Raw genomic sequence first — 18,208 nt, 5'->3', positions numbered from 1 at the left:
GGACTCACTTCCTGAGTGTAGAGCACAGCTTCACTACAGGTTTTTAAATTGTGATGAGCTATTATTCCCACAGGAAAACACACAAATGCTTGAGTGCTCAGGCTGCCCAGACAATTCAAATTCAAGTTGTCATTTGGTACCAGGCACAGAGACCTGTGCAGTTCCCCGCACTCCTTCAATTCCCCAAACACTTCATCACCCTTCTCTTAACACCACAGATATCCTTGCAGCCCTTCCTCCTTGAGTTACATGACTTTGCACGACCATCAACACAACCGAGTCAAGTAAGACCAAATCATTTACAAGCACGGGTTGGAGTAAGGAGCTGTGTTGGACAATTAGTTACTTGGATGTTTCTCCCCCAGGAAGAAACCCAACTTCCACTTACTCTAGGGCAAACTCAAAAGGTTTTATTTTAATTTTTTTTAGCAAATTCTATCACGTAAATGTTAACAAAAAACATCTGTACAATTGCCATGATACACTCAAAAGTGAAACAAATAAGATATAAATACAGATATGGATGTAACATGACAAAAGCGGAAAAAATAGAAAAAAATACATGCGCATGAACACGGTGCCAACAAAGTCATTTCTCATGGCTGGCATTTTTCAGAGCGTTTTTCACTTCCCATCTAAAACATTGTTAGCAACGTCCTGCTGTATACTACAAAGGTCTATTTTCCTGTCCCTTAATATGTAATATTATGCTTGATAAATAAAGGGGTGGGGAGAAAAGGTTCTGATGACAAAGATGCAAGTTACATTACTTATACAGGTTATTGGTAAGCTAGTAATAAGCAATTAAAAAGACAGTCTCGTATTGTATTGTAATCCAGGCAAGCACACATAGTGTACCTTAAGAAAGCCACATGCCTCGGTATTTCTGAACTACATGAGAACTACAGTACGTAGACCTGTGGGGCAGATGGGGCTGGGATTTGCCCATGCCCATGGAGCACTGGTGCAGCCAATGGCAGAAAAAACATCCACATCTGAGATTTCGGCAACCTTGCAGCCAAGAGCTGCTGTCTGCTGAGAGTTTTCTCTCATTCAGATTTTTAAAGCATGGTGGGCAAAGAAAATACACTTTTTTTTCTTTTTCTTTTTCCCTTTTTTTTTTTTTTTTAAAGTACGAAAAATTGAAGCCCTGCATAATGGGCAGCAAGAAAAGAAAAGGCAGCTGCAGTAGGTGGCTACTGCCAGGAGAAGGTGAACACAAGCTTCACCGGTGCAGTGAGGCACTGCAGCACGCAGACCTTCCTCTGCAAGCGTGTGTGGACACTGATTTGTAGCCAGAGAGACCTTTATGCTCGCTGAAGGGAAAACAAGATGATTGTACAGCTTGTTGAAGTCAAAACTGGAGATCAGAGAGGTGACATTCAGAGCTAGCCCTTTGAGTACTTCAAAGGAAACACAAAATAAAAACTGGGTCATGTTCAACATACTAAACAACCCTACTATGTACATTATCTGCGATGATTTATAAATACCTAAGCAGAATGCTCCTACTGTGTACAGGTAGAACATATCCTAGAGTACTCAAAGGATGGACAGTCCTCGACTCATGCAGTGGAATTAAGTAGCACATTAATGAGCATCTGTTGACAAACAGAACTGAATCTGATTCAGAAAGTAAGGCCTGATTCTACCCTTTGCAGCCCCGGGTGTGCCAGTGGCCTCGGGAAGCGCAGGCTGGCCGCAGGCGCCTTTTCAAGGACGAGCTTTGACCCCGACTGAGGTGTCAGGGACATTACAGTGTGTTCACTCCCAGTGCATACCAACAGGATTTTATAAAACATATAAAATCATTTGAGAAGGAATTCAATTCCTGGAGATTTGCTACAGTGTGCCATTCAATGGAAAAAAACAAAATCAAAACCAACCAACAGCAAATGATGATGGACCAAGCTCCATCACAGCTGGGAGGGACTAATACCACCTGGTCAGCTATGCTGACCTTCTGAACCCTAGAACTGGAACAGAAGATGCTGAACTGAGATGGGGAGAAAGACAGGCATAAATACTAAGCAGTTAAAGAGTACAATTAAAAAAAAACAAAAAAAACCCAAACAAAAAAAAAATCCCAACACCCCAAAAAAACCCTAGCCCGCTACTAAAAGTTCAAACAAGACAGCTTAACTGCTGCCAACAAGTCAGCTGAGTATTTCCTCAAAAGGAAAAATAAATTTGTGCTAAAATCAAATTTGAATCATTCAAAAAAATTTAAAAAGAGCATTCTAATAAGCATACCAAAAGATGTGGAAAAGAAATGGTCCACAGAAAGGCAGACATGAACCATGGAGCAGCCAATATCCCCTGTAGTGAGGATGGCTTTTCTGAGCCCGTGGAAAGACCCTGGGGGAATCCCACAACACCCAGGAAAGCACAGAGTTTCTCCTGCCCTAGCATTACTAGCTGGGAAAGATGAGGGAACTAGCCCTGCAGCCAGCAAAAGCCTGCACACATACCAGGAGCAAATCACCTCCTCTGCTCTCATGTGAGCAGGGAAAGGGACCAACAAGCTTTGCAGCCCAGTGCCACACAGTCCCCCACCAGCCCCAATCTCTCCTGAGATGAGGACTGGGAGAAAAGCTGGCACCTAGCATCAGCTCCCAGCTTAGCTCCTCAGGGGTGGGGCTGAAACACACAGGGGTAACTGATGGAAGGGGCTTTACCCTCCCCTGCCGCTGTAACGGAGTCTCATGTTCTCAGTATGTTCCCAAGGTGTCCCTTCAGCTCCCCAAAGGGGAGATGGAGGAAGCTGGAGAGACTCCAAGGCATTGAGAGCAGCCAGGGAACACACATCCATCAGCACAGCTGCAGCCATAAGCTGCAGGCCCGCAGTCCTCTTGCGTCACTGGCACTGGGAGCAAAACCCCAGCTGTGATCCATGGCAAGGTTTGGGGTGGGCATGCCCATCAGCCAGGATCCCGCCCAGGGCCAAACACAGCATGTTAATTAGTGAGGTCCTGCCTTCCCTGGTTACAGGCAGAGCCAGGGGGAGCTCCCCCTTTGCAAACAGAGGGTCTCTGTTCAGGGAAGGGCGGTGCTGTGGGGTATTTGATTGCTGCTGGTTTGCCTCTGACCTGGTCTGCGTTATTAGGCTGCAAAAGGGTTTTCCCTGCTGCACCCCCACCCGAAGCACCCTGCTGCCAGCAGTGCCCAGTGAGGGACCCCCACTCTTCTGAAATGCAGAGCACTCAGCAGGCCTGTGTGTGGAGATGGCCACAAAGAAGGTTTCTAAAGGCAGTTAACAGCACTGCAGGGTCTTCAGGAACAGGAGGGGCTGTGGCAGGCAACCAGCACCATCCCAGCTGGCTCAGAGGTGCTTCCATGTGGTATTTCTGTTCAGATTCAGACACCCTTTCTGTCCTCTGGGATGAACATTTTGCCCAAAGTGCAAAGGAGTTGTGGGGACAAAGCCATCCAGCATCAGTGGATCAGTCAGAGCAGAAGATCAGCCCTTTGATGCTACAGATTTCAAGGAAAACAGCTGGCACTGAGGTACAGCTCTGCCAGCTCCCACTGCCCAGCCACTGACACACTGAGAGCCTAACCCAACCCCACCCACCCAACTCCACCATCCTATTTGCAGACATCGGTCCCAGAATTGGGTCTCAGGTTCCCTTTGGGGAGTAACAGGTAACCAGGAGAGTCTTTTGAACATATGAAAGAGCCAAATGGGTTGAGAGGGGAGAAGTATTTACAAAGTCAATGAAAAGAGCAAGAGCCCAGCTGTTATGCATAGCACAGCTGTCTGAAGAGCAGTTACAGAGAGATCAGCCCATCTGGGGTCTGTCAGAACTATGTACAAAACTCAGATGTTTAAAAAGAACCTACGCTTTCATTACTCACTTGGTATCTCTCAGTATTAAAGCATCTGAGGCTGGAATCACAGCCACTTCTGCAAAGATCTCCTCATGGAGAGCCCTGCAAGTTAGGCAAGCTGCAACAGGGAGTACGAAACAGGAACACAAGACTTGAAAGAAGAGGAGGACCCAGTCAGAATGAGTGGGGGGAGAGAGCAGATAACTAGCACACAGAAACCAAAACTGGGTATGAACTAAACCAACAAGATTTGTTTGACTTTTACATGTGTCCAGGTTCTTGGACTCAGGGTTAGAATGCTAACCTAAACATATTTCTGAGATTTCAGCAGGCTATACAAATATGTTTAAGTACGGCTTTCTGATGTTCACTTTTAATGAAGACTGCGACACAGACCTTGCTTCCTTTACATTCAATACCAGTAAGATTCTACGTAAAAGCTTTTAAGGGACTAAAATACTGATTGCAATAAATATCTGCATGGCCTCCTTAAGCTGATGGAGCGTGCCAGTGAAGAGTAGCAGAAAGGTCTCTGAGAGGCACCGTTGATTGCTTCTAAGTCTACACATGTCCACAGATCTCCATTAACTGTGCGTTGAAACATCTGAAGAGGAGCTGCTGTTGCTGTTGGTGGTCTGGGCCCTCTTTATATACAAGTTTAGTAGCTTCATCTGAAAGAAAGAAAGAAAGAAAGAAAGATCAGGAGAAGATGCCAGAAAAAAACAGGTGGGCAAAAGTTGACTGCCAATGTAAAAACTCGCATTCTGTGGTGAGCTAATTTTGGGGTGAGCGGACACTGGGCACTCTGGAGGAAAAGCAAAAGCAAAACTGACCATATTTCAGAACAGAGACAAGAGGCTGTGCCCAGTCCCACTGAAGTCACAGGCAGACTTAATGGGATTTAGAAAAGCCTCTTGCATTTCACTTCAGCAGCCATCAGTTCCCAGACCTCAATCCTGCAGCCGGATCAGGTCAAGCAGGATTCCCACAGAGGTCAGTAGGGCTGCAGGCACACTGGTGATCCAAGAGCCATGGGTCCCTGTCGTAGGAAACACCCTGAACTTTCCCTGCTTTATAGAATGTTCTTTTTCAATGACATTATATCTTCACTAACGTGGTACATCTAGTGCAACTGCAGTTGTTATGACTATATACTTCCCTTGCATGGGTTTGTTCTCTTTTTCCTCCTTGCCACCTTAACTCCAGATCCTGTCATGACTCATGTTTACATTTAACTTTAAAAATGCACGCACTCTGCGTAAACCCAGAAGAATGACTTACATGTTAATAGTTAGTGATGTGGTGGAGTATGTTTGTGGCACCAAGGATACTGGGATAATAAAGCCTCTACAACATTTTATATGGGGATTTCCTAACATCCCAAATATGAAGAGGTAAACCTCAGCACACGTAGCTGTCCTCTTTGCAGAGCAATTTGGAGGCACAATTGTAATTTGTTTATTGACAGGACAACACAGAAATAAAGTCCAAGTGCCTTCAGTCTTAAGTTGTTTTGGCCTATACCACACTTCCTTAACCATGACAGAAATTATTGCTTCAAAATGACAGCATGAAGCCCTCTGAACTAAGTAGCTATTCACATGCACAGATCTGTTTCAGAAACAAAAAACCGCAGAATTCATCTTAAAATTGCACAGAAATCTTGGGTATGAAGACTTAAAACAGCAGAAAAAAAATTTGTGGTGGCTTATTGAGCAGCTCTGAAAAGCAATCAAAAACCAACACAAAATTCTCATCTGAAGGACAGAGCTGAACTAAGGGCTTGGATTCACTTGCAGCATCAGGTCAGAATTTGAGTTTTGCAGCTAGTGTGACTCCAGGGTACAAAGTCCATTGAAGGGGCACTTGAGCTTGCTGTTGTCCCAGAAGGGACACGTGTGCCCTGCTATTAAGGGTGAAGCTCTACCTGCATTTCTACCAGCCCTAATCAGAACTTGCTGATGAGAGGACCTGCTCTCCCACCATCGCCATGCATTCCCATCACTCTCTGCACAAGAGTGCCTGTGCAGCCACAGAGCAGACTGAAAGCTATTTAATTTGTATTGCAGATCTGGTTTTCAGCCAGAGCAGCCAGCTGATCCAGCTCACTGCACAATCACCTCTGGATCTAATGCCAAAGGAGCAAAGCAAACATGGCTGGAGCGGGAAGGACCTGCTCAGAAGCAGCTTGCAGTTACACAGGATCAAATGCATCACGAAACCAATCTCTGAACACCATCAAAATTTTCTTAGTGATATTTCAAATGCTCACACTGCTGAGCAAGTGCTGTGCTGCTCCAGTGGTATTTGTCAGGGTGAGACAGGATTTAATAGAGTCCAGGGAACTTGACCCAGAGCTACAGTGAAGACACTGCTCTTGCTGCTAGTAAAAGCCAGCAGAATGGCTTGCACTACACCAAAACACCTGAGACACATTATTCTTGTACCTTGCTTCCTGTGAGTTGTGCGAGATGAGGTTTCAGTTCTTCTCCAATTACTGAATAAATAGCCACTAGGCAAAATACACTGGCTTTTCGGACACTGCTCTCCGTGTTATCATAGCCCTGGAAATGAGAGCAAAAGGTCAGAAGACGAACAGCACTCCCCAACACCCTTCCTCAGCAATACACTACAGAGCTGAAGTACATTTTGCAAATGAGGCTGACCTAAGAGATCAATAAAAAACCCTGTGCTTAACACAACAGTTTGCAACCTGACTACTCAAAGAGCAAGAGAATACAATCACCCTATCTGTTCCTTCTGTTATTACTGCCATGTTACAAGTTATTAATATCTAGTTATTTATAGCATTAGATAACAACACAGTTCCCTAACACGAGCTCGGGATTCTATCAGGTACACACACTTCTGTGTCCAGTTCAGATGACCATGAACTATCCTGAACGGTCAGGACTCCTCGGAGGGCAGCTTGCCTACCAAGTAGGAAATACCAGAGGAAAGAACATACTGAAAGACCCCTGTATGTATGCTGATCTCTGGCAGCTTGGGCAGAGCTCAAACTAGCCACCAGGTCACTTAGCAGCTGGTGACACCAGTCCCAAACTCAGGCAGAGATTTATCACTCAGCAGCCATCCCACCCCATGAGAAAGGCAGACATCACTTCAGCCTGTGGGATGCTGCTCCTCTGGATGCAGAATGACCTCTGCCGGGAAAGCCAGAGGAGGGATGCAGCACAGCTGGAGCTGTTCCAGCTGCAGGGCTGAATACAGCCCAAAATGACAGTCTGCAATTCCACAAAGCACTGAGCTAGGAGGGCACGAGACCTCGGTGAGCTCTGAGAAACACCAAGCTGTTGAGGATCAAGGTGGAGAAAAGGCTGAGCCTCCTCATCAGGACCAGGGCAAGCACCACAACTCTCCCCTGCCAAGCCCTGTTCTTCCATGGAGATGCCCATCTGTTCATGGAGAGCCTGGCTGTTGAGCTGCACACTTGTGCTCACACTGCTGCTGACACTCCTCGCCTCCTCACCACTCTGCCAGGGCCCTCAGTGTGGTAAACAAGCACAAAGGCGATTGTCTCCACACACACTCGTTCAGCCAGGATCCCAAAATACTTCCCAAATGTAAGGAGCAGATTTCTTCAGTTACTGAGTTTCTAAGGTAAGGAAATATCTCAGGCAAACTAGGCTCTGAAACAAGAACCATTTAAAGACATGGAAGTAATTAAAGAAGACAAATAAAACTGCCTTTTTAAAGGCATGCTGCTCCCAGACTTTTCCAGTGCATTGAAGCTTCACTGTTCAGATTGTTGTCTCCAACAGCAATGGCTAAAACCATTTTACAACAAAAGTTTAGATCAATACAGAATTGTCCAACTCCCAGAAGTTGAGATTTAAGAATTGCAAGAACTGACACTACAAAGTTGGGATGAATGCTAGGATGCATAAGGGGAGTTTCTGACTTTGCTCTTGTCCTTCCAATGTTTTATGCTCACAAGTGAGGAGGCCTCGTTATCCCAGTTCTCCATGGAAGTCTTACCCACCCAAACACATCTCCCCCTTTCACTCTGACTGATCTGTTCCTGTCACAGTCTCTCCCCAGTAAACACATACATTTTTTCTCCTCTCTCACTGCTACTTCATGTATTTCCTTCTTGTTTGCAGCTCCATCCCAGCATGGCCAGCTGCTTGTGCAGGGGACCAAAAGACAAGACTGCTACAGCCAGTGCTCAAAGCTAAATCCACAGTGTACAACCAAGCCTTAGCACTTGCAAAAACACAGCTCCTCACCCAGCCCGAGAGGGTTATGAAAGAGGCTGAATGAAGTCAGCAAGTAGTTTGGTTCTAATTTCAGAGAGAAAAAAGGAAAGGAGCAACCTGCCTGCTGGGATTCAAATTCAAGTGCAAAGTACCATCAAAGCACAGAACAGCTCAGCAGAATTAAAGGAGACTACAAGATGTATAGAGACAGTATAAAATGTGGCTAACTCCTACCCTCAAGCTTATTACATGGCTGCTACTGGCTTATTTAGGAGTCAGAAAAAGGCATCCAGTTGTGGAACATACACATAAGAACCTGAGTTCTTCCTTTCCTTAACACTAAAAGGGTCAAAAACTCACATATAAAAATTTTATTTTACCAAAAATTAAATCGTTTCATATACCAAAATCTGGCCCCAGAGGATCCATCATTCTCCCTTTAGGGCACAGATCTCACAAATGAATGGTGCCTTGTGCTCAGGAGCAGTGACATGGGATTCTGTACCTGTAACAACCCAGGAATGATATCGGGTAGGAGCTGATGCAACGATTCCTTGGAAATCCTCTCGATGACTTTCGTTTGCATTTTGATGGCAGCTAAGTTAATTGGATAATCTGCAGTCTGAATGATGGGGCAAAGCACCTTGATGCACTGCTCGGGGTGGATGGAACTCGCCAGGGTGGAAGCAGCTTCTTCAGCAGCTCTGACGACCTGAAATGAAAGTAGAGCAAACCCTTATGTTAATGAGGTCAAACCTGACAGCCAACACCACTGGTGTGTGCTAGGAATGACTGCCAGGAAATGCTTGGGGATGTTCATTAACAGATCTGCAGGAGGCTCTGTCGAGGGGCAATTGACTCTGAGAATTCACATCCTCTGCCTCCAGTGACATCTTTGTTCCAGCCAGTGGCAAGAAGTCCATCCTGCCTAACATAACTGTGTCAGAGCTGTGGCTAGTTTGAAAAAATCACCTGTCACCCAAGACAGCCAGCCACTCCCATCCCAGAGGAGCGAGAGGATGACATCTCTCCAGCCCCTGTCAAAGAACCCAAACCCACCAGCTTAGACTTATAATATGTATCTCCTTAACCATTACCACGAATGGCCCCGTTGCAGCTTTAGGCTGTCCCTGACCAGGCAGCTGTGCTCTCAACACGTCTAACCCATCAAGGCAGCACTGGGATCATCATACAAAATGGGAGGAAGAACAAGTGGAAACAGCAGTAGCGCCCACCCTCTGCAGCAAGCCCACACTCTAAAGCAATCACACAAAGCAAGGATGATGCTAAATTCAACTCCTACCCTGAGGGAAGGCAGATTCACAACTTTCACTCTTCCCCAGCAGGTAGGACAGCTAGTTCAAGGAAGAAAGACCCAAATCTGGTCTCTCCTCCCAAGAGAATTTATTAATTTTACATTCTGCAGTAATTGGATAAAAAAGAACAGGATGGGAAGGCAGGTTTTCTTTTTTCAAGTGTCTGTGCTAATTGCCAGGCAACAAAATCAAGCTTCCTCTTGGCTGCACTCTTCCTGGCCACAAATAACACACTTTTTGCTCCTCATGTTCTTGCTAAAACACAAAAGATGGAGGATACTTTTCCCCATCTTCTCTCACTCCCCTCTTCTCAGGGCTTACTTTAAAGGGAGGGTAAATCCTGAGTAGACAGAGATGCCCCCATAGGCAGACTTAAATCCAACACCTCAGCTTTAAGGAGAAAGAACCGTTCTCAGATCCTCACATTTGGATCTTCCAGCTAGTCCCAGGCAGTCCCTAACTGAGTCCAGGAGCATTAAAGCACCCCCTCTTTCCTGGTTGTGTGGGAGGCTCAGGTGTCCAACACCAGTTCTCTACCTCCTCCTAAACTGAACTGCCTGGCGTTGTCTGAAGTCAATACTTTGAAACCAGCACTAGGAAATCTGTCCCAGGCAATCTGCAAAACAGCAAATAAATCAAACCATAGGTCTCCTGTCACTTAAGACTGAAGCCATGGCTGCTGAATTTGCCTTGTTCTCCTCTCCCACATACTGTGATGGTATCAAACTCAGGGTTGAACTGACTTTTAAGATAACAGCAATTAATAGTGACCAGAAGGGATCATCTTCACCTACAAAGCCTGCTTCACCCACAGTCTTAGCATCACAGCCATGCTGCTAACATTAATCTTCTGCTCATGCTGACAGCTACCTCCCTGAAACAGGAATGGCACGAGACACTTGTATACCCAGGAAATAGCAGAACTCATCCACTTGGCTTTTGGCATTCTCTACAGCAGATCCAACAGTGAATGTGATCTCAGACACTTCACACAGCACAAATATTGCATGCAGGCAAGATATGGGCAGGATGATGAAGCAATCTGAGATTTTGGACTGCTTCTGTACCAGTGCCCTATTTACAGAAGAAAAGCTGTCCAAGTGCTCCATTTATTTCAAGCCTTTCTCAGCATTTAATTAAAACATTAAAACATATTCCAAGATGAATGGCAATCCACAATGTGGTCAATATTAAAAAAAAAATTCTTCCTGAAAAATCTGTGAATGAGTAGCCATGCAAAACAGAATGCTTGCTTTCCCACTTACAGCAAGTTTTTCCTCTTCTAGCTATTTTTTTGCTAATTTCTCTTCAATTTCACACATGAGAAGCATGAAAGTTAATATTTTTCCACGTAAGTTAGTACTAACTTAGGAGCCAGCACTGTGTGATTTTGCTGGGAAAGGAAGATACACCCGAGTACTTAAGGGAAGCCTAATGCCAGGCTTTGATAGCACAGAGTGGAATTGCTGGAGTGGATTAAGTCGGGAGCTCCCAGAAGGTCTCTAAAGGAATCCACTTCCTGGCACTGCAGTTTCTGACATCTGCTTTCCACAAAGGATGGAAAGCACGAACTTAGAGAGGGCCCTGACACTTTACCATCAATTTAACTATTCACTAGCAAGCCACTAGCTAAAAAACCCCAAATATTACTATTTGGACACAGGCCACTTGGGATTTTGTTCTGCAGCAATGCCAAACACTGTTGGGAAGTGTTTTCAGACACTCTCAGAAAGAAAAGCCTGCACATATCACAACACACTAAAAGAAAATTGAAAAAAAATATTAAACCTTAGATCCTCTTGCTATCCTACTTGATAAAAAAGCAACAATATTTTAGTATAAACCTATGGCTAGACTCTGATCTCAAACACACTACCATAAAAAAAAAAAAAGCAGTAGGTGAAAAATTCAATGAATATTCTGTCTGGGTTTCAGCTCCATATCCTGTTTGCACACAGTTTACTATGCCTATAAAGTTGAAGATATGAAGCAAGTGCACAAGACAAAAAGCCCATAAACCAATTCCAAGCAAAAGGAGCATTAAAACACAGTCATAATTTTTCACAAAAATAAGCAAGGGTTCAACAGCAACAAAGGTCACACATATTTTGCCCATCAAAAGGTAAGCAAGGGAAGTTTTGTAGGAACAGGAATTATTTATGCCCCTGACAGTCCTGCTTTCAGCACTGCTGCCTAGTTCTAGCACAGATGTGGCTACATTTAGGCAGTGGCTGGCTATTTCACATCCCTTCTCCCTGCAGTGCCTTCCCCCTGAACACAGAAGGATGTATATTACACATGTCCAGCACGATAGGAGCTTGTAAATGTGGCAACACGGGGGAGACTTCCAAGCCTCCCACGAGCACATCTGGCGGACAAGGCCTGCATCTCAGCCACACTTCAGCAAACCCCCTGAGTGTGTGATTAATAACATGCTCCAGTCTCACTGACATCCATGGGATTCCAGCATGTGCTTACATGCTTGCTTGGATGAGAGCCTCTGCAGGTAACAGCTCCTGGCTCCCCGGGGAAGCACCGGCAGCTGACAGGGTGTAGGAAGGCGTAGGGCAATACCAGCTGACAGTGAGCCAAAGAGACAAACTCATCCCTGCTGGCCCAGGAAGCCAAATGCCACCATTCTGCAATGCAAGTACCAGCCCTGTCCTTCCTCCTAGTTTTGGCGAAAAAAACCATTCAGCCACCCAGACAGACTCTGCATCCCATGAGGGGCTCTCAGTATTTACCCAACTAGCTCAGAGTCCCTCTCACCTGGCACTGCCAGAGAAATCAACAGTATTCCCAAATGGAGGGAAGAGCATTATCAAAAGATACAACCTGCCAGGTCATTTGGCAACAAGAACATGCAATTGTAATAGAGTTTAGCAAAGACATTTTGCCATGAGGCACAACGCTAGTACCTTGCAAATTGTATGTAGCTTACAATATCAAAAAATCAAGTATCTTTTTTAATCAGGGCTTTAACCTGACCAGCAGAGTGAAACAACCTTAAAAGGAGTGGGAGAAATGAACAGGATCAAGGAACAGGTCTTCCTCCTACCTTTGAAGGCAAGATCAGCAGATACACATTGGGAAGTGACAGGAATGGCTCATACTAGCAGTGACACCACAATAAGTAGTGTCTATGTAATCTATCCTTTAAGCCCAAGAAAATGAAAGGGTGCTGTTTGCTACGTGCTCAGACTGGGGAGCTTGCTGTCACAAGAGGATTAGAAGTTAGACAAGTTAACCAAAGGGGAAAAAAAAAAAGCCAACACACAGAGGGAAGCAGGCAGAACCATTCACATGGAAAGGCTTTAAGACAGCTGGAAGGAGGGAGAATATTCACAGGAAAGCACCATTGTATGCTTGCTTCTTGCTAGTCAGTCAGATAGGGTATCAAGTGAAGCAAGATTTTTGTCTGACCTAATACAATTATTCTCAGGAATCTCAGAGATACATAAGAAAACTAGAAAAGCCATCAAACAATGATGGCTGCTGGATGCAGCAGGTTCAAAAGGGCGGTTATGAAGCAAGATGTGCAAGACTACAGAAAGCCTGCAGTTCTTTAAAAGCACAGACACTAAGTTGTGTGTAAGGTATGTCACAAACATGATTTTACCTCCCAGTAAAAGCTTAGAGCAAACCATGGCTTGAACTGGATAGTTTGACATCATTCAACACAGGGCAGGCAGCCCAGGAATGCAGATCTAAGAGATAACTCTTGTCCTTAAAGCAGCAGGTTTTTCTCCTTTCCAAAGGCTTACCTTATGCTCTACACACTGGAGACTAGATTCAGCCTGACTTCTGCTGGCATAACATACGCTGTGTGTGCTGGTGGGTTCCTTGAAAGACATTTGTGATGCATTAAGATCTTTCTAGTGAGTCTCACAAAAGGCAAGTTTTTATACTTCCACCCAGTTTGCTTCAGGGAAGAAGCCATATTCACATGCGCAAAGCCAGCGAGGTGTAGCACCCAGAAAGCTGATCACCTCTAGCAGTGTCTCCCTTAATGCTACCAAGGAGTAAACTTCAAAGTAACAGGTTAGGTAGTCCCAGGAATATGCATGGGAATTGCTTCCTGATTTCAGTGGGAGGGGATATGCTGACATGCAGTATTAGGAACAGTGTCAAGATCAAGACAGTGACTGGTCACACATCCTTGTCTTTTAATAGAAAAGCACATTGGAATCATAAAAGTTCTACAAAATTTTCTGGACAAACTTTGGATGACAATTCCCACTGGTTTACCTGGTTCACAGTGCACTGCAGCCACAGCATCCTGTTCACTTAAAGACAGCCAGAACTCAGACTCCATCTCTTCCACTCAATTTCTTTTGCTCAGCTATTACACTCCATGCATTAAGATGTTGCTTGCTGCCTTATGGCTGCAGCAACCAGCTTACGAGTTTTGATAGTTTCATTTCTGCTTTAAAGAGACACAAAGTACTGGCAAATAAGGAAAGAAAAATATGTCCTGACTCACCTAAGGCAGAACATGCCAGGTTCATAGGCTACACAGGCCATCAGTGTAACATGCAGGGATCACCGGCACTCCTGGGTGAGAGCTTCCCACAGGAGCTTAAGCTGGAGTACTTTGCCACGATTGCTAGTTAACAGCGTCTCTCTAGAAGGTTGTAGAGGATGAGGCAGTGCAGGCAAAGCCCCACTGAAAGCCCAGAGGCTTTGTACATCATTGTGAAACACGCAGAGCACCAGAGAAGGTTATGAGGCAGAAGAACAAGGTTTTGCTTTCAGGCTTACAAGGCATGTGGCTGTGCTTTTGAGCCAATTTTTGCCATCTAGAGGTGGTTACTTAAAGCCTGTATAATCTAACTTGGAGGGGATGGAGGTTTACCAGTACCTAGTCAGGCAAACTGCTATCCCTGAAGGCTTTACAGTCTGATCCAGACAGGAACAAACAATTATGGACTTGGTTTCAAAGCAGGAAGTGGATTCAGCAATGGGGAGTGCTCAGCAGATGAAAAAGCAGTGTGATTTTTATAAGGGATTCAGAGATTAAGTAGATTAGAGTGCTTCTCCTGGGCACTAAATATTTGAAATGTGTTGGGAAATAGAAGAAGCACATAAATGTGTATTATGAAACATCAATGACTGCCCAGTTGGAGCACTTGGTAGCTTCCAGCATGGACTAGGTAACAATCAATCTTCAAGACTATGATCTTTTAGTGCTTTTCTTTTTGTAGAAACCCACACAGATCATGCCATCATCAGAGGACAGTTAAAATATGTAAATGTCAGAGGCCAATCTAAAAGCACCTCAGCAAGATAATAAAAATTATCTACAGCTAATGGATAACTGATTTCGTGTTCTTCTTCTCCCTCTTTCAGAGGCTTATGAAAAAGAGTGCACAATAATGTACAATAAGCATCCCAATTATGCTTATGGACCTTCTAGATCATAAAATACAGAAATTAGGTATCTAAGATATGGCACAGGCTCCTTTCCTTACACACAGAAAACACACATCAGTTGAGTCTATAGCCTTTGTGCCAGAAACAGAAGCAGGGAATCAGCTGTCCTATGATTTCTCACTCTGCAGCTGATTTCCAAGATATTTTCTGGTTTAAAATACTAAATAATAAGAAATTATCCTCATTTTGCTGGCATGAATCTGAAGCAACATCTTATCAGTGATGTTGGGTCAGCAAGCAGCATCTCTCCTTAGTTATGGGTGAGTAAGTACACTGGAACAAATGAGTTAATATTAACTAATTGGCAACAGAAAGATGGTTCTCTTCCAAATAGCTCCAAACAAAGACTGATAAAAATCAACAAGATTTAATATCATCCACAACTTCAATTACGTTCTAATGCTCCAAAAGTAAGTGAAAGGCATTTACATGTCAACCCCCCTAAATGTTTCCAGTTATGACTGAAGCAGGCTTGACTCCTCACATCACCCCATTACACCAACAGCATTGAAGAGACTGTTGTACTACAAACAGTATAAAAAAAGAACAAAGTTAGAAAATGCAAACTAAACATGAATCCAACCCAGTGTCTTCTAGTCTGTAGCCTAGGGTTATGTTAATTTCAACCTGCCACTGAGGTCTGTGCTTTGCCAATCCCCTGCATTTGCACTCACAACAAGGTGTGACTCAGTCTCCAGCTCCATGTACCAACTTTTCCTCTCCTGTTTCCCTGGGGGGAAATGTGGTGCTCTCAGTTGTGCTGCTCTGCTGATCCCAGACCTTGCCTCCAGCAGAAGAAGGCAGAAGATTTTTAGCCATGGCAAAGATCCAACTGTCTCAAGACACTTGCTTGGACTTCGAAAAACAGCCAATTATCCAGGCTTCCCAAAATACCTAATTGTGCTAACACCGGTTTCATACTTCCAACTATGTAACCTGAAATAAAATCACAGACCTTTTCTTGTTTAAAAACAAATAAACTTTAACTAGATATCAGGACTAAGTTGGGGGAGGGGGTGACATCTGCTGGTTGATGAACATGTTTCGTCATTTGATGTCTCCTGGCCATGCTGAACAACAGCAATATTGGAATTTGGATAGACAAACAAACCTTCCCAATTTCCAAAGAACTGCCTCTTACTGTGACTTCTTGGACACTGTACCCAACCTTAACAGTTCTGCACTGTCCTCCTCTTCAAATTTCCTTTGCTTGGTCACTTTAAGATTGAGTCTCGGTGAGTCACATATAATTGAAAATGTGAGCAATAGCTTGGAGCAATTAGCAGTCCCTGTGCTGAAGGGGAAACTCAGGTAAGAAAGACTGAAACAGATCCAGCTTGCTCAAAACAGACATTTTCTCCTAACTTATACAGCCTGTTGGACACCAAATTATCAAACCATAACCAAGGATCACTGCTGTCTTCTGCTACAAGGCAGAAGCAGCCCAGAAACATAACAAACTGGAGTGACATCTTATCAGGACATCACTGACACAAAGATTAATCCTTTCCCAACTAAATTATATACCAGCTATTCTTGAAATAGTTCTTAGAGTATAGAGGAAGATTTGATTTTATGCAGTTTAGGGACAGTGCACCACTCCCTCTAATATTGCTCTGATACAGTGTAAAGAAAACTGTAGAAGAGCGCTCAGAACTTCCTTTCCCTCTTCAGCTACCCTTTGAAAGTGCCCTTTGCGCACAAACTAGTGAATCCTCACTTAATCTCCTGCTCAGTGGGATCCAGTCAAAGGGCAGCTCCTCCTGCCCTCCTGGATAGAGCAGTGCTGTGAAGTCAGCAGTGGGAGTGAGCTGGAGGGCCACCACGGGAAGGGAATTTGTGACCTTCTGGCTCTAGGCTATGAGTTTGACCAACCAGGCCTTGCCCAAATGCATTCTCAGTTAATTTTTTACAGGCTTAACTGAATCAGCAAGTCCCAACTACAGGTAAAAATACTTTGAGCATATTCCCAGGTATATATTTAGCCTAGCTCATGTGGATACTCAAGTGCAGGTACCTTTCTTAACTTCAGGAATGCTGATATTCTCAAACTAATGATAGACAGATGATGCCTTTCCTGGGCTGCATCATGGTTCTGAAAGCCTCATTTACACAGGGATCAGAAAATACTCATACACAGAATGAAAAATCCAGAACCAGTGCCCCCACTTAATACAGCTGTGCACACAACAGATGGCAAAACAGGAACATACCTGCAGTGTCCTGCTGTGACAGCTGTCACCCAAAGATCCCACTGCAGCTACTGATGTCTCATTATGAAGATGCTGTATAAAACTGTGGCAAATCAAACGTGCAGCACAGCAGCTACTTGCTGAGAGCAATACAGCTCAATTATTCTGTAAAGAAGTGCCAGAACCCCCCCCCTCTCATTCCTGGTTTATCTTTTTCTGCTCTTCCCTGGGAAGCACCTCATGCAAAGCCTGAAGAACCTTTCCACACCACAAGAACACAGAGGCATAAAGCATGGTGTTTTCAACATTGTTCTTAGCAGTCCCACAAGTACAGTGAATTCTGACGGGCATTAAAAACAATGCCAGGGACAATCGGGAAAAGTCTTGCTAGAAACATTAGTTTTGGAGGATTTTTAGACAAAAAATACAAAGGGCACTGAGTCAACGTGAGCTGAGAAGCATGCAAGCAGGAAAACTTGCCAATAAAAGGCACTCCTTCTGAACATAATGTTTTGTCTAACTGCTTTATCAGAAAATCAATTTACAACTGCTTCTTACTACTCTGAACTGAAAATGACAGGGGTGCAATGGCTCTATATCAAGAAGAGGAAGGTAGGCAGAGTAGGGTGGCCCTCATTCACTAAAGCATTAAACATCTTCTACTTTTGCATTTCAGAGAAATCCAGACTGTTAGTTTCTTTCCCTGAGAGCGTTTTTTGGCTTGCTGTTTTCATTTTCAAACAGTACAGCTTCTGCTACTCACAGCTAAAATAACCTTGTGTCAGTCACCCAATGCTCTGGAGCAGTCTGGTCTATTATAATCACCCTTTTCATGGCCAAATCTCTTCAGACAGAGACGCCTAAAACGGCAAATTTAGGACAACCCTGTTGCAGAGAAGAATATGCCTTAGGTTTCAAATGAAGGACTTTGGTAACAAAGCCATCACAGACTGATAGATAAATTCTGGTAGCACTTTCCAGAAGGTTTAGTTCTAACTTGTGACATGCACAAGGTAGCTTAAAAGACCCAACCTGGAAATCAAGCTACAAAGATTAACTTTAAATGTAATTTGAATTAATCTACCTAAAATGTTATCATGCCTCTTTATTCTTGCTTTACTTCAGAATACTTTCAGTTTTGTATACAAATTCTCTCATAAAAAGAAAAATGCAATTCACCCTTCCCTTTGCTTCTTTCTCTGCTGCTGTAGCATGG

At 44.1% G+C, this 18,208-nt stretch overlaps 1 protein-coding gene across 40 annotated transcripts in view; it reads right to left on the bottom strand.

Annotated features, from left to right (window-relative positions):
* Positions 1-388: 388 nt before the first annotated feature.
* Positions 389-18,208, bottom strand: part of CLASP1 (cytoplasmic linker associated protein 1) — a 161,106-nt gene continuing 143,286 nt past the window's right edge. For all 40 annotated transcript variants that reach the window (XM_042041449.1, XM_042041451.1, XM_042041463.1 and 37 more), the window contains 3 exons: positions 8,557-8,763; positions 6,279-6,395; positions 389-4,502 (listed from right to left, as the gene is read on the bottom strand). In XM_042041449.1, the coding sequence (XP_041897383.1) occupies positions 4,416-4,502; positions 6,279-6,395; positions 8,557-8,763 (411 nt within the window). In that variant the 3' untranslated portion in view covers positions 389-4,415. The remainder of the gene's footprint in view (positions 4,503-6,278; positions 6,396-8,556; positions 8,764-18,208) is intronic.

The sequence above is a fragment of the Corvus kubaryi genome, unplaced genomic scaffold (assembly GCF_017639235.1).
Source record: "Corvus kubaryi isolate FWS band 111438036 unplaced genomic scaffold, C.kubaryi_AGA036_p1.0 37396, whole genome shotgun sequence".
Taxonomy (NCBI): domain Eukaryota; kingdom Metazoa; phylum Chordata; class Aves; order Passeriformes; family Corvidae; genus Corvus; species Corvus kubaryi.
Note: the sequence above shows the minus strand (reverse complement) of the source record. Positions and strands in the feature narration are given on the sequence as shown.